This window comes from Montipora foliosa, chromosome 13 (assembly GCF_036669935.1).
Source record: "Montipora foliosa isolate CH-2021 chromosome 13, ASM3666993v2, whole genome shotgun sequence".
Classification (NCBI taxonomy): domain Eukaryota; kingdom Metazoa; phylum Cnidaria; class Anthozoa; order Scleractinia; family Acroporidae; genus Montipora; species Montipora foliosa.
In genome coordinates, this window is record NC_090881.1 from 24,377,404 (window position 1) to 24,392,403 (window position 15,000).

The 15,000-nt window shown below is 38.5% G+C and overlaps 2 protein-coding genes and 1 long non-coding RNA gene across 5 annotated transcripts in view; 2 read left to right on the forward strand and 1 right to left on the reverse strand.

The window, feature by feature from the left end:
• LOC137983673 (uncharacterized) overlaps window positions 1-15,000 on the reverse strand; it is a 19,303-nt gene that overhangs the window by 3,071 nt on the left and 1,232 nt on the right. The window contains exons 1-14 of one of the 3 annotated variants that reach the window (XM_068830829.1): window positions 13,229-13,498; window positions 12,820-12,859; window positions 12,335-12,406; window positions 11,681-11,789; window positions 10,557-10,620; window positions 8,854-8,947; window positions 8,482-8,538; window positions 5,900-5,942; window positions 5,434-5,510; window positions 4,816-5,058; window positions 3,310-3,497; window positions 2,406-3,154; window positions 1,869-2,132; window positions 795-979 (exon numbers count right to left, since the gene is read on the reverse strand). In XM_068830829.1, coding sequence (XP_068686930.1) covers window positions 795-979; window positions 1,869-2,132; window positions 2,406-3,154; window positions 3,310-3,497; window positions 4,816-5,058; window positions 5,434-5,510; window positions 5,900-5,942; window positions 8,482-8,538; window positions 8,854-8,947; window positions 10,557-10,620; window positions 11,681-11,789; window positions 12,335-12,406; window positions 12,820-12,859; window positions 13,229-13,359 — 2,316 coding nt within the window. In that variant the 5' untranslated portion in view covers window positions 13,360-13,498. Of the gene's footprint in view, window positions 1-794; window positions 980-1,868; window positions 2,133-2,405; window positions 3,155-3,309; window positions 3,498-4,815; window positions 5,059-5,433; window positions 5,511-5,899; window positions 5,943-8,481; window positions 8,539-8,853; window positions 8,948-10,070; window positions 10,242-10,556; window positions 10,621-11,680; window positions 11,790-12,334; window positions 12,407-12,819; window positions 12,860-13,228; window positions 13,499-15,000 lie in introns of those variants that run through there. The other 2 variants (XM_068830830.1, XM_068830831.1) reach the window with 2 other exon arrangements.
• On the forward strand, window positions 3,445-3,855 carry LOC137983681 (uncharacterized). Its single transcript, XR_011118993.1, has 2 exons — window positions 3,445-3,505; window positions 3,707-3,855. It is a non-coding gene; the product is annotated as an uncharacterized lncRNA (long non-coding RNA).
• Window positions 13,595-15,000, forward strand: part of LOC137983676 (activating signal cointegrator 1 complex subunit 1-like) — a 10,897-nt gene continuing 9,491 nt past the window's right edge. Inside the window, exons 1-2 of the mRNA XM_068830839.1 lie at window positions 13,595-13,950; window positions 14,583-14,789. Of these exons, the coding sequence (XP_068686940.1) occupies window positions 13,839-13,950; window positions 14,583-14,789 (319 nt within the window). The 5' untranslated portion in view covers window positions 13,595-13,838. The remainder of the gene's footprint in view (window positions 13,951-14,582; window positions 14,790-15,000) is intronic.

The window sequence follows — 15,000 nt, forward strand, 5'->3', positions numbered from 1 at the left end:
ATTTTAGCCCTGGATGTCTGACTAACGCAACTTGATAAAATTAAAGAACACAAGAAGTGGTAATAAAAGCTTTCCATGAACGCATTTTCCCGAACCTCGACAATTCCAGCGCTAGTAACATACATAATGAAAAATAGGGGAAAAAATATAACTTTGCTTTTAAATTTCCAAAACTTGTTATACACAAAGGTGTGAAACCGAGATAAGTAAAAAAAACGATCTGCACAATAACTTCGTTTGCTATTTAAGCAACAGCTTAGTAAAAGACGCCTCTAGTTCTTGAATCAGCAAGTCTCTTTAGTTCACGTAAGTCACTTTGGCCTGTCGCTAAAATAGTAAATAATCCCAATCAATGCTGTGACCAGTGTTTTTGTATGATTTGCTATGCTGATATGCACTCACTAACACAAAAATGTCAAGTTAAAATTGAGTTGAAGCACGTGAATCACCGCTTGGTTGGACACATAAGGGAGCTTAAGCACGTGCGTTTTTGAGACGCGGACGGCAACCGGAAGTGAGCTGTTTTCCCTTTGAACTTGTCTTCACACAACCACATTTACATTGCTAAGTATCTTTTCTCCGTTAGAGATGATTGGTATAAAAACCAGGGAGACACCACTGTCCTGGCACGCGAAATGTTCTCTTCCGGTTGCCGTCCGCGTCTCAAAAATGTGCGTTCTTAAGCTCCCTATAATCAAACTGAGGAAGGCAATGAGATCCAGATGCTCTGCTTCAATGTTTACAGCTCTTTCTGGTCAATGATTTAATGAAGCTGATTCAAATACATCGCCGACCTGAGCAAGTTTCCAGGCCTCGAAGACACGGACATCTTTTTCTGATGAGTGATGTCTCATTAGTTGGTTCCAGGCCACTCCGCGCATGCCATCTCTTGTGTTATCACCACATTGACGACAAATGCGCACCAGTCCTTGCACTGCCGCAAACCTGATTCTCCAACTCCAGTCTTTATGCACTTTGCCTGAGGGAAGAGATCACCATGAAAATAAAGCAAATTGACTGGGTAAATCTAACAAAACTTTTATTGATGCCCTGGAATAAGCCAAACAAAAAAGCCACCTGTGTTCATTGCTCAAGAGTCATCATTCCAGCAGCGCCCACTTGAGTGGTTTGAGGACGGATAAGCGTCATTCCCCGGTGAAAGACTGCTTCACAATTGCCACAAAAATGGAATCGCAAACGCTATTATAAAGACAATTAAGTGCATGGGTGAACTACTGTAACGCAAATGCAAGCACTGGCAAGAAAAATGGAATTTTCTTCTCTTCTTTCATCTACACTTGAGTTCGAGTTTTAATTTCGCACAAAGCAAACGTTCAGGTAAAAGGACTCGTTGCATGCTTGGGTGGTTGAAAACTTGTCCGACATCTTTGAAAAAGACACCGACTGGATGCGTATCTTCCCTTCCCTTATTTACGCATCACGTATTTTCTTTGCTTTTTAGCGCACATTCGAATCAGACTTAGTCGATTGGTCCTAAGAAGAACAGTTTGCAGCAAACGTGCTTGAATTTTTTTTACAAACGACGTGTGCATTAAAAGGGTACAGAATGGCTTATCTTCACTTTCAAATTTCCTGGGCGCCTTAATTTTGAATAATTGCAAAAGTCAAGTAAAGCTATGATCCTCGCAGTTATGGGCGCAATTTTTTTAGCAATTGCGTAACGAAGCTTGAAAAATTCAGGACTTCAATGGGGTTTGAACCCGTGATCTGGCGATACCAGTGCGACGCAAAGTTGGCTGTAAACATTATTTGTGGTAGTTTAAAGTTAGTTTTTTCGACAGAGTGGCGGTTTCCTTTAATGATACGAATGATTACTAATCGATTTTCATTCATGGATAAGTTTATACCTTCCTCAAAGGGAAACTTGATTTTCAGTAAATCCAAAAGCCCCAGGCCCTCTCTCGACATGGTGTTTCTACTACCAAATATGGCAACCTTACGGTTAGCCTCGCTCCCAAGCAAAGCAGTTTTCTGGATTGCAGAGGTCTGTCCGCTCAAACATAATGACGTCATGCAGTCCGTGTACAGGTATGCTAGTTCCCAGCGCCAACCAGTCAGCCCAGAGCAATTAGAAAACTGAGAAGTCTCAGTTCTTATGCTGCTCTTGTCGTCTGGAGTGGAGAAATCAACGAAAATAAATCGAACATGAGGTAATTTAAAAAATGAAAGAGATAAGAACTTTCAAAAAATCCTGCTAAAAAACGCTAGTTCTTGCGAGCGGTGAGTTATTCCAAAGAGAACGCAAACCACATTCTACGCCGAAGGGGACCAACGTGAAAGCGCAGATTCGCTTGAGTCAGCCTCCTCCTCCCCACCCCCACCGCTAAAAATAGCACCTTTTGCTCGTGATAGCATCAAAACGACCACGTTATTAATTGGCTCACCTTCATCTCCAAGCGGGATGGTAACTGAACTAGCCAGTGTATGTCCGCTGTTTAGACTATTTTTTGTTTCTGATCTTGCTATCTTTGCCATGGGGACGTCTCCCTGGGTATTCACAAATACCGGTTCCTGAACGTTAAATCGTACCCCTGTTCCAATGCGAGGTTTCACAGAACCTTTAGTCTCTTTCTTTAATGCATCTGTTTTGTGAGCCTTTTCTATTTCGTCATCCGAATCGGAATAAATGTCTATTCCTCTTGCGACCGGTTTTCGCGTTTTCTTGAATGTTCTTGATGCGACCTCGTAACCATCTCTTCCTCGACGCCCACTTTCTACACTGCTAACATCCGCAAAACTGGCCTCGGAAGAGGCCCTGCTGCCTGTATCACGTGACATGACACTAACTGCGTCATCTTCTTCTCGATGAACAACCTGTTTATCTTCAAGGCTGAGACCAGCGAAGTCACGCAGTCCTCGAACTAAACTTGGCGTCTGTCCTACTGAGACTGCGCTTCTTTTTGCCCCATCGGAGTCCAAATCATCATCAGTAAAGTCTTTGACGTTGAAGGACTGGTGACCAGTTATGCTTGACAAGCAGTTATTGCAGAGGTTAATATGACGCGCATGCGTATCTGACACCCCTTCCGGCCGGGAAAAAATACCTGCAGCCAATGCTTGAAAGGTGCGCAAAACGGCAATCTCGCTCTTTGACACCTCCGTTAGTACCTGAAAAGCACAGCAAACGTCTAACCTGAAAATAAACGGATGATGAAAAATATTCAGCCTTGAACCGAGCTTTGAATTTTTTCAGGCTTTCATTTCGCTCTGTGATGATAAAGAACTAAAAATGTAGCGTAATAGTGATTATGCATGCTTTACTGTATTATGAATATTCTGGTGTCTTACCATAACTCAGTTCTCAAGCCTGTCCCACACATGCTCAGTCCTTCCAAAGCCTGTCTCAGCCCAGTTCCCCTATGCATAACACTCCTCCATACATCCAGAGAATGCCAAAGGGTTGGTGACAAGTCATGAATACTACTGGTGGGTGCAGGACTTTGAGGAAGACTCGGATTGCTAGCCTCATTGAAACCCTATGAAGGTTTTAAATTCAAGTCAATATTTATTATTTTTTACATTAACCCTTTTTGCTCCTGTGGGGTTCCCCATTGACGAGTAAAATCGTCTGGCGTTAGACAGAGTAAAATCTATTAGTCTCAGTGGCCCTTACAGGAGTGAAAGGGTTTAGAGAAGGCAGTAAAGCTCAGAAGTTTAATAGAGTGCTCCCTTTTTTCTGTTGCAGTGCCAGCATTGATAATATTATTGTTTCATTGGCCCTAAAAAGACCCCATGGAGATTGGTCAATTATATGTATGTAATAGCGCAAAACTGATTCACTTCCTTCTCTGAATTGACTGGGGTTGTGTATGAGTAGTTTTGTCTACATGTCAGGTCAGTGATATCTAAAACTTCACATCAAACTTATCATAAGGTCTCCAAAAAGTTTTGTCTCACAATTGGGAACCTGCAGGACAGTTCAATGGCTTAATTATTACAGTATGCTGTTGTGTTAAGAATCCGGCCGCCTCTGTTAAATGGAAGGGTTTTTTTGATCCCGAGAATGATACTGCACTTATTTATTACTGTTGTAAAGCCCTGGCAGCGTAGGTGCATGGAAGAGAGCGATACCCACAATGGCCACAGAATGACATTCAAGATACAATAGTTAGCACCCCCCCCCCACCCCCCAACACAAATCAGATCCCCGACCTAATGGTGATACGACCCAATATTATTTTAAGGGAAAACTTTGAGATGACTTGTTCATTCAAAAACCATAATTTTTATTATACTATCAGTAATCTTGGATTAGTGAGGTGTGTTCAATCCTAGCTGTTTTGACTCATTGATGAGGTATTTGAAAGGAGTTTTACCATCTTGCAGAGGATCGTTTTGCACCCTTTTCTAGTATTTATTCACAGAGTAATGAAGGTATTACACTGTAAGTATTTTGACTGTTATCTGGTTGCTATTAATTTCATTAAAAACAATAATATTATGGAATTTACATGTGGTATAATGCAATATTAATTATCAGTTTTGTGGGGTATCAGTAGCCTGTCTTGCTGGATAGGCAAACAGCATGACTTCCAGGTGTGTAAGCATGTGGTATTGCCGGATGGTCACCCATCCAGGTATTAACCATATCCAACAGGACCTGACCTCCCTAATGGGCAAGCCATAACATTATTACATGAGATCGAGGTTATTTGTGCCAGAACAAGATGATATCCAAGGATCATATGACATAATGATTGACACCTGTGGGACACTCCGCAGAAGTGACATGATTAGAATGCATTCTACTAGAATGCAACAAATACATGTGTATTCGGCAGGTACCGGTATTACCTGATCTGCACTATCTTGAGCAGGCTCTTCCTCGTGCTCCTCCTCATCTTCTTCTTCTTCCTCAATTAACAATGGCAGTCCCATTCTACCTCCCTCCGTAGCCTCTGCAATTGGTTCTGCTTCCAGGGGTTTTTTCTGGGTTTCAGGCTCTGCTTCCTTGTTAACAGCAATTTCTGATGGAAGCTCTACGATGGCAGCATCTTCTCGGTTTGGTTCACCACAGCCAGTGCAAATAAGTTGCCCCTATGATAGAGAAAGAAAAAAAAAAAAAAACCAAAATAGGCAATGTGCATGGCCACATCACTGTAATGCCTAAACCAGAATGCTTCATCAATTGAATTTATGCTTATGTATTCAGATCAGAAACCAGAATAAAAAATAATTTATCATCAGTAAAATTTGCCTGCCAATAGACCCCACTCATCGCACTCTGGTCTTGAGAGTGTTAATTTACCCCCTCAAGTAAATGTCCAACTCTTTTCACAAGAATACATTGTATTCTAGACCACCATACAATCATGTTTTGTTAGTGGTCCAATGACAACCATTCTCTGGCTCAAATTATCTTAAAGTGTCAGTACAACGTGATAATAAATGATACTTTGCAAAGTAACTCACCACTTCTTTCATGTATCTCACAGCCATCAAAATCCCTGGAAAACATTTGTAAGCCTCTTCATGCTCAACAGGAAGTACTACAATATTAAGACACAAAAATCAAATAAAATCTTCATGCAAAAAACCTGTAGGTTGCATAGGCAAACGTTGCAATAAATTAATGTTCTTCTTCTTTCTCTCATCTTAAAATCTTAACAGATGACTTTTCTTTCAGAAAAAGTGGGTCATAGTTTTGTGAAATCCAAACATTTTTTGGGCCAGGTAAGTGTTGTATTAAACCTATTCCAGTTTTAAATATTCTTATTTTAATGTCTTTATTTGCCGTCACTTGAAGTAATGACATGAAACGGTCTGAGTCCTCTCAGACTGGTAAATTAATGGACATTCTGTTACTATGTCAAGGCAGTTCACTAATGGCATCTGACTAGTAAGTTACGTTGATACAATGGCAAATTTTAATAATAACCTGTCAGGTATTGCCGCAATGATTTCTTTTCATCTTGATAACCCTAATAATTCAACATCAGGTTATGATCAGGTTATAAATATCTAACATTTAAAATTTTTATTTCCCACTCTCTCTCTCTATACAGGGCTTTTCAGGGCCAACAACTCAAATAATAATAATAATAATAATAATAATAATAATAATAATAATAAACAACTTTATTTATTTCACTTACTTACATTAAAAGAAATAGAGATGATTGATAATAAAAAATTCAAAATTCTATAAAATTACGAATTCCATGATGCAGAGATATTAAAATCATACAATCGAATTATACTAATGACAGCTAAACCAGTGTCCATAAAACGCTTATTATAATAATAATATAATAATAATAATAATAATCACAATAATAATAATAATAATAATAAAATGGAAATGGTAGCATCGCAAAACCCGCCGAGACACAAAAATGGGAGGAAGAAAGGTTACATGGCTATAATGAGTGACCTTTGGAGCGAACGTGGATATTCAGATCTGGGACTCTCAAATCAAAACCTCAGGGATCAGGCGGCGATATTGGAAAAAACATTCGGGAATGTACAAGAAACAATATTAAAGAACACTGGGGATGAGGAGCGTCAATTTGTTGAACATGGGGAAGGAGAAAATTTGTTTTTCGAAGACCAAGAATCAAATATTGAAGCCGAACAAAGCACCGCCAAAAATTTGCATAATTACGTACTTAGACCCTGAAGATCCCAAGAATCCTGTTTTGACACCAATGGACCTTAACCCTTGTGCGCACGAGATCCTGGAAGGTGCAACATTAAGACTTGCCTCAATCAGCCCAATTATTGGTGACTTTGGACGCCGAAACATTGACGCGAGGATAAAACAAAGGCCCACGCGGACGGACCTTAAGAATATCAACACTGCCATTGATGTGCTGATGAGGCGTGAAGTGGAACATTCCATAGACCCAATTACCAATCCCTTTGGGTATTTATGGATGGCCAATTGTATTCTTTATTCGGTCGTCGTGGCATTTTTGATAAACAAAGGATGGAAAAAAGAAAGCGGAATAAAAGTTCAGACAAAAAGGGAAACAATTGGTCAAAAGATGAAAGAAGCATTCCTTAGACAAGCCACTGAATTAAGGAAGAGAATTTCTATAGCTACTGCGGAGCTGGATAGAATAAAAAAGAACAAAAAGATCACAAAAAGAGGGAAGAGAAACAGAGCGATGTTGGAGAGGGAATGCTGTATTAAAAGTGTCAGCGGCCAGTCTAGTGGCATACATCGAGCAGAAAAAATCAGAACTCAGGAAAGCAAAGGGAGGATTCATCCGGAAGCAGAAACAAGAGGAAATAAGATCATTGAACAGCAAGTTCTATGTAGATCCAGGCAGTGTTTATGATCGCTTCAATGAGATCATAAAAAGCGATCCAGAAAACAACAAGCCAAGCTACACAAAGTCAACTGGTGAGAGGAGTGAAGAACAGCAGGGAATTTTTGAGAACATCACAGAAGCCAGTAGCTACTGGAAAGATCTTTGGGAGCAGCCTAGAATGGTACAAGAATGATCGAGACAGCGCCTTCTGAGATGTGCCAGTGTATGCAGAGAAGATGGAAGTAAGAGCAAACCGGATCGATGCAAGAGTTGTGGATAAGCAGAAGAAGAAGGTGCTACTACTAGAGATGAGTTGCCCGTGGATGGCAAACAGGAAACAGAAGGAAGAAGAGAAAACCTCGAAGTACGCACCGCTCAGATGGAGATGTGTCAGCAGTACCCACACAGCACAACATCATCATCGATGTGCTTGGGGGCATATTAAGAAAGACACTAGATAGTATTAAAGAACTTGTAAGAGTCAGGGCAGATAAGATCTTACTGGATATGCAAAAGGCAGTCATCTCAAGTACCCTTAACATTGTATGGAGTTTCAAAGTTCCCACTACGTACTGTAGGACCAACGAACTGGTCAAACTTTTACCCACAACTTTTTGGGTTTCTTATATCATTTGAGAATTTCTTTATTTTACTAATTATTTTAGGCTATGGTAATGACAAGTTACGCGATTGCGCCTTGTCAACATCTCATTTAAGGAGGCATCCTTATGTTTTACTGCCCATAATAGTAATATTATTATTATTATTATTATTATTATTGTTTAATATTATTATTATTATTATTATTATTATTATTATCTCTGTAATTATTATTGTTTTATTAGAATGTTAACTGTGGCTGGGCAACTCAACTGGCTACTCAAAAAGCACAGCTAGACATGCGACTATGTCCAGTATACTCCAGCCAAACAGAATATAAACTGACATCCTATTGGTGAGGGCAGAACTTGAACCATTAGGGTCTCCAAATTGCTTTAACCACTCACTCCACAGTGCTTCCACCATGAATAGGTTGAGTTAGGGTCAGTATTCTTGGGTCTTTATTAGACATACCGGTACATGTAATGTCAGGTCCCTGTGTACACCTTGTTAGCCTTTTTAGGCAAGACCCATCATTTAGATAGCACAAAGGTTGACGGTATACCCAACAAATATCTCAGCTGATTAATTATGTACTATGTACCTTAAGATCTTGTGTCATGTTGTGGTAATATAATCTTGAAAATGCCAAATGACCCATCTGCAGGGAAAAGCACAAGGCTATGAAGACAACAGTACTATAAAGTACGGTAAGCACTCTGATTGAACTGTCTTAGGTTGGCTAAAAATAAGCTAAAGAGAGCGTAGTTTAATGTTTGTATAAACGTACCCTTTCCTAAAAATAAGCTAAATTTGATTGACTTGATGCCAGCATAATTAACTAGTTCTTTTTTAAGACTGTGGTCTTCATAGCACAGTAACAAACAAACTTGAACAGACTTAAAGCAATCTAAAAACCTTTCAGCCTATTAAATGAAATAGTCAGACGTACAACCAATGAATATGTAGTACACACCTTAATGAGTTTGAGCTCTGCTGTTCTGAGACAGGTTGGACTTCTTGTACACTTCCTTATCCAGTGAAGACAACTTTTAGCAAGATATAGCAAACTGCATAATGACAGTGAAACAATTAAATTAGTCAAAACCGTAGACATAAAATGAACAGGCCATCGGTGCAGTCCTTTTACAACCCTAAAACAATAGTAAGAGTGTTTCATGTGACGTCACAGTGGCCATTTTGGTGTCTCTAAACAAAGGAGGGACGGCCATGTTGGCAAGCCTGCAAATAATTTTTGTTATAAGCCTGTCATATGTCAGGCCAGGGACAAGGTTTGACCTGACATGCAGCCACCCTGGTTGGACAAAAAAAACATTTACCAGATTTACATATCATTATTAACCCTACTCATTGAACCCAACTCACGTAATAGTCCTCTGATATTTCTTGGTGACCAATCAAAGTTATAATAATACAAGCTACAAGTTTTTAGAAGTTTCTTCAGACCAATGTATTAAAAAACAGTATTTTAAATTTAATCATAATGTTTGAAATATTCACGTGCACATGTACATGTATTGTCCCGCGCAGTGAATCACAGACTGAAAATCACTGGAGCACGAAAATAATGTGACATGTTTTAAGAGGCACAGCATTTTTTTTATTTTAAGCAAATTAGAACAAAAACATTGTTTTAAGATGGGCTGAATTTTTTTTTGCACTTTCATAAAGCAGTTTTCTGCCACGATGATTATTTGTTGATTTTGTCTAGTACTTAGTTGACAGCCCACTTATGCAATTTCCTTTTTTTATATCACGGTGTAAAATCCAAAGAGATGCTGCATGTTCTTATTTAATCAATAAATGTCGGTGGAGTTTTCATCGAAGCGATCGTGACAACAACCTTTTGACATTGTAATTTGAGCAAAAATTATAAAAACTTTTTGGCATCTAGATGGTTTCCACAATGACATCATGAAATTACAATTTCAAGTACATTACGAGATGTGTTTATACACATGTGAGCAAATTTAGTTACGCGCTTTTGTGGCAAAGTGAACTCCAAGTGTTTTCGTTGATTACCGGCCGCCACCACGGTCCACCAACATGGCGGCATTGTGTGAAACCCTTCTGCAAATTAATAACACCGGTCATCATGGCCGCCATTCCTTTATTTTAGAACACCAATATGGCCACCATGCATGACGTCGTGTGAAAATGCTCTATACAAACCTCATATTTATTACATATTGCCTGTCATGTTTTAGAGTGTCATCAACGTAATGAAGATTAAAGAAGATCATTGCAATAGACAGTTACAGTGAAAAATTGCCGCTCTATCATCTTCACAGGCAATAAACAGATACATGCACAGATCAAACAGAAGACCATATCAAATTTGAATCTACACAGAATTTAACTAGACCAATCCCCTGAAGGGTTCCCCATTGATGAGAAGAATCACCTGGCATCAAATAGAGAGTGAAATCTACAAGTACAATGTATACTGTCCCGCAATTTTATGAGTGAAAGGGTTAGATCTAGAGGTCACATAGTTTTTTAATAGACCTAGATGTTGTTAACCCTATTGCACAAGAAGTTCCCCAGTGACAACTAAAATTTATGGCCATAAACAAAGTAATAATATCACTGTGACATGTTTATAAATACGGCTGTTAAGAGGGATAAGGGTCAAGAGGAGGTTGGCATAAAAATTACCTTGGAAGTTGATCAATACTGGGAGGAGCTTGTCCAAGGGAAGTTATCAGCAACTCAAGAGATTCTGGAAAGTAGGGATACCACTGTTTATTTAAATTAAATTAATACCCCTTATAAAATTATTAGGTAAAATAACATGCTCTAGTGAAAATAACAGGGACCTTTAAATTCGGGTACAAAGCAGAGTGCAATTTGAGTTCAAGCTTTAATTCCATTTTGAGCAATGTACAGTACAAAGAAAGTTCACTTCCAAACCCAATAAAAACCCTTCCAAAAAAGGTCACTATTATTAATGCAATATGAAATTACCAAAATAATAATTCATAAGCATAAAGGGTTGATTCTCCTAAATGTGGGTGGAGTTGTAGCCCTGAGTGGGTTTCTGTGACACTTAATTAACCTACGAGCAAACCATGCACAACCAATATGATTTGATATGCATTTGAATTGATTTTATTTGTGCATGATCCCAAAAGCTATTCAGTTTTAAAAATTATCACATGAAAATAAGAAAGTTTTATAATGAGATAGCAAATTTGAGAAGGACTGAGAGAGCAATGGTGAGAGCAATGTGTGGTGCAAAACCAATTATGGAGAAAAGGATATCAACAGAGAACCTGATGGAGTTGTTGGGATTGAAGGAAATTACAGTGGTTCAGATGGCAATGGCAAAGGCAAATGGAGTGAGATGGTAACGGGCATGTGTTGAGGAGGGATGATGGGCATGTTCTGAGAAAAGCGTTGGAGTTCGAAGTGAAGGGCAAGAGGAAGCGAGGACGACCAAAGAAGACGTGGAAGACGCAAGTGGAGAAGGAGAGCAAGAGCGTTGGTTTGGGACGCCATAAATCGAGCGAGATTGAGAGTGGGAGTTAGAAAGATTGCTGACAAAGTGGGGTAAATCCGGCCATCCCCGTTTACGGGTCGGAATAAACCCAGATCAAAATTGGATTGATGATTGATGATATTGAAAGCATTTCCAGGCCAAATTTCTGATCCTTTATTCATACATATGTAACAGGCTAAAATGCCAGCAAATCTACCCTCCACACCCAAAAAAGGCACACTGCATGATTGTATTACCTTACATTAAAAAGTAGGACAGAAATTGTGGGAATAAAATTTACCTTCTTGTATTACTCTACTTGTGCACTGAGCCAATAATCCAAGTTCTGTCCATGATTTTCCCAAGTTGACATGATTTCCTCTACCGCCAACCAAAACACCAGCTCTTCTCTGTAAACAAAATATTATTTGGAAATTATGTTGTTTTTTCACATATGGCAGTCAGACACTCTCAATAAATACATACATGTATTTATACAATGTAGGATCACTCAGATTTTTTTCAAGAATACCTGACACTTACATGTATGTCCAGGATAATTTGCACCTAATTAGATGCACACCGAAATTTGACATCCAACACAAAGTCTAAGCATTTGCTACCTAATTATTCAACAATAAATAAGGGTAAAGGTTGGTGCTATATAATTTTTTAGGTTAGGGTAAATGTAGCTGTTTATGTTAACTTGAGAAGCAGCATTTGGGATCGAGACACATTGGGATGTTAGTTGTCTGTATTCCAAGACATGAGTGATTTTGAAGTTGGAGAGAAGAGCAAGGGGGACACTTCGGGATGCTTATATTTGGTACACATCTAATTAGAGTCAATCCTGGACATATCTCACAACTGAGGCATTTTTATATTGCAAAAAGGCAAGCTTATTCATTTACACTTTGTCTCAATTTGATATAATATGAGCCATCTTTAAACTTACCTTTGATCTGGAAATCATTTTATGCGCAAATTCTTCAAGTTCCCTTCTATCTTCTTCATTGCTGTCATTAAACTATTGATGAAACGTAATAAGAGGTTATTGCAACTATAAGACCATTTTACCCATTTGCAGATAACATTGCAAAGGCAGCTCTAATTCTCCTCAGTTACAGTACTTAAAGACCCTGAGTGACAGTTGGAGTTGGAGTTGGAGTTTTGATCCTGGGACCTCCCACACAGTAGTCCAATTCTCAACTGACTGCGCCAAACGGTCAGTGGTATTGATCAGAAACATGACGGACCTTAACCATTATACAAGGAGTCAAATAAAAATCTAGAGGTCATTAGCAATGGCTTTTTCAGCCAACCATTAATGTTTCACTGGTCAGCAAATTTGAATAACAAAAACTAAAATAAGACTACATACAAAATAATAGATATTTTAAAATGTTCTTTCTGCGGATCATGCCATGTTGAAACACACACCTTAGCGATAAAATCCTCTGTTACTTCATATGGTATTCGTCTGACAAAAAAAAAAAAACAACAATAGTAATTATTATAATTTATAATAATGATACTGTATACTAAATTCTAAAACACTTTATATTGAAAAATCTAACAAACATGCTGACAGTACTTATATAAAGTACTCTCACACTTTTAAAAACTACTACTCAGTAAAATGCAATATTGTTCTTGTTTAAACATTGTACTAAGGAAACTGTTATCAAAACAAGATGAGGAGAAGTCTAAAAAGTCTGTCATATGCTCTACACTAACGAAGGGGCTTTCACAATTTTAATTTTAATAACTTAAAAGTTTCTCCTCATATCTGCTCATCTGTAGATTAACTTTTTAGATTTGGATAAACTACATTTAATTATTTTCTCACCTCGTCCTCGAGAATGTTCGAGGAGGCTCAGCGACCAGAGACTTTTTAGCAAGCCTATCTTCTAGAGCAAGCCTCTGCGTGTGTGAGATTATCCCAAATTTGTGAACAACTGGAACACGTTCCACTGGCATTTTTTCCTTTAAAAGACCTCTTAACACTCAGTTTACCATAAAACCTCTCCCAAAAGTATGGAATAGGATTGTCGCTCCAGACGGGAAGTTTTCATGTTCGCAAAATCGTTCGCAAAGTAGTTACCGGGAAGCCATGTTCTCTTTTGCGGTTGCCCTAGCAACAGTAATAAGCTGAACTGTACCCTGGGGTACCCAGTGAGTGATTTGCGCCTTTCACAAGTATCACGCAAGCGCAAATTTAAACTTCTCGTGACATTGGATATCGATGGAGGTATCGATGTGAGACGTAGCTACATGTATAGGTTTTTGGTGCTTATAGAGTAAAAAACAGTCAAAAACCACTGTTTCAATTCTGTCCTAAAACTTGAGAGGAGCGGAGGGATATATTTTTTTACTTTCTCGAACCAGTTTTTGCATGGTCATTAATTAAACCAAGATGGCGGTTTCCTAAACAAAATTACCTAGTACGTAGTTCAACAATGGATGTAATGAAGCCAGCGTTAATAAACATAGGTGGACGGTGTTATCGGAAGATGCCGTTCGAACAAAGAATCGAACACCGTGATTCTCTTGAGGAGGATTGTTATAGCGGTAAGTCAAGCTAGAGCAAAACTATATATGACACCGCCTTATTAGTCCGGTATTTGAAAGTCTACCCCTAAAGAGCTGTCTCGTCAGCATATTAATAGGGAGTTTAACTGGGACGCGACGGCAACGAAAACAATAGCTTTGCACGCTATGTGCGTGCATTTTCCATTTTTGTACATTTCTTTGACGTTTTCGGTAAATCGATCTGCGACGCGAAATGACCAATTTTCAAGTTTTACGGAGAACGTGAACACAAGGCAGCAAATTTGAAGTTTCTTTCGTAGCTTCATCACCGCACCTCCAAATCAGTTCCTGGAAAGTTGCGCTAGTTTTTAGAAGTTAGGCAAACCGACTTAATGACGAAAAGATTAATAAACCTGAACTTGCAATTTTAAACGACGTGTTCGTTACCGTCGCGTCTTAGATCTTAAACTCCGTAATATTGCAACTATAATTATTAAGGTTTAACCCTCAACAGTTATTAGCAAAAATTGCCTCAATTTGAGTCATCACTTGTAATGTGCTAATATTGTAAAATAGTTAGCACTGTTTTTCAATTTCAGTTTCATTGATATAAATGGGTAAATTCAGGACGTAAAAGAGCGTTAATGAAAGACAGATCTCTTATTTGGCAGAGAATTTGACATACGATCGTGAAGATGAAGCTTGTGATGCGTTTGGTTCGATAGAAAAGACAGAAGAAGGCTACCAGCTGTGCATGCAAGTCCCAAGTCTATTGTATAAATTCATAATTGGAAAGAAAGGAGAAACAAAGAAAAAAATAGAGAAAGAAACAGGAACAAGGATTATGATTCCCAGACCAGGTGAAAAGGGAGATTTAGGTGAGTCTAATTTTTTTATTTTTAAATTAAACATGTTTAGATGAATAGCAAATACTGTTTTTATAATGACTGCAAAATTTTCGGGCACTCATTGGCTAATTTTTATTGTCAATAAGTGGACAGACACATAAATTAATAATTTATGCAATATTAACGCAATATTGCTCCCGTCAGATTGAGGTTTCTAGTAATTTTTGTCTCGCTTTCTTCT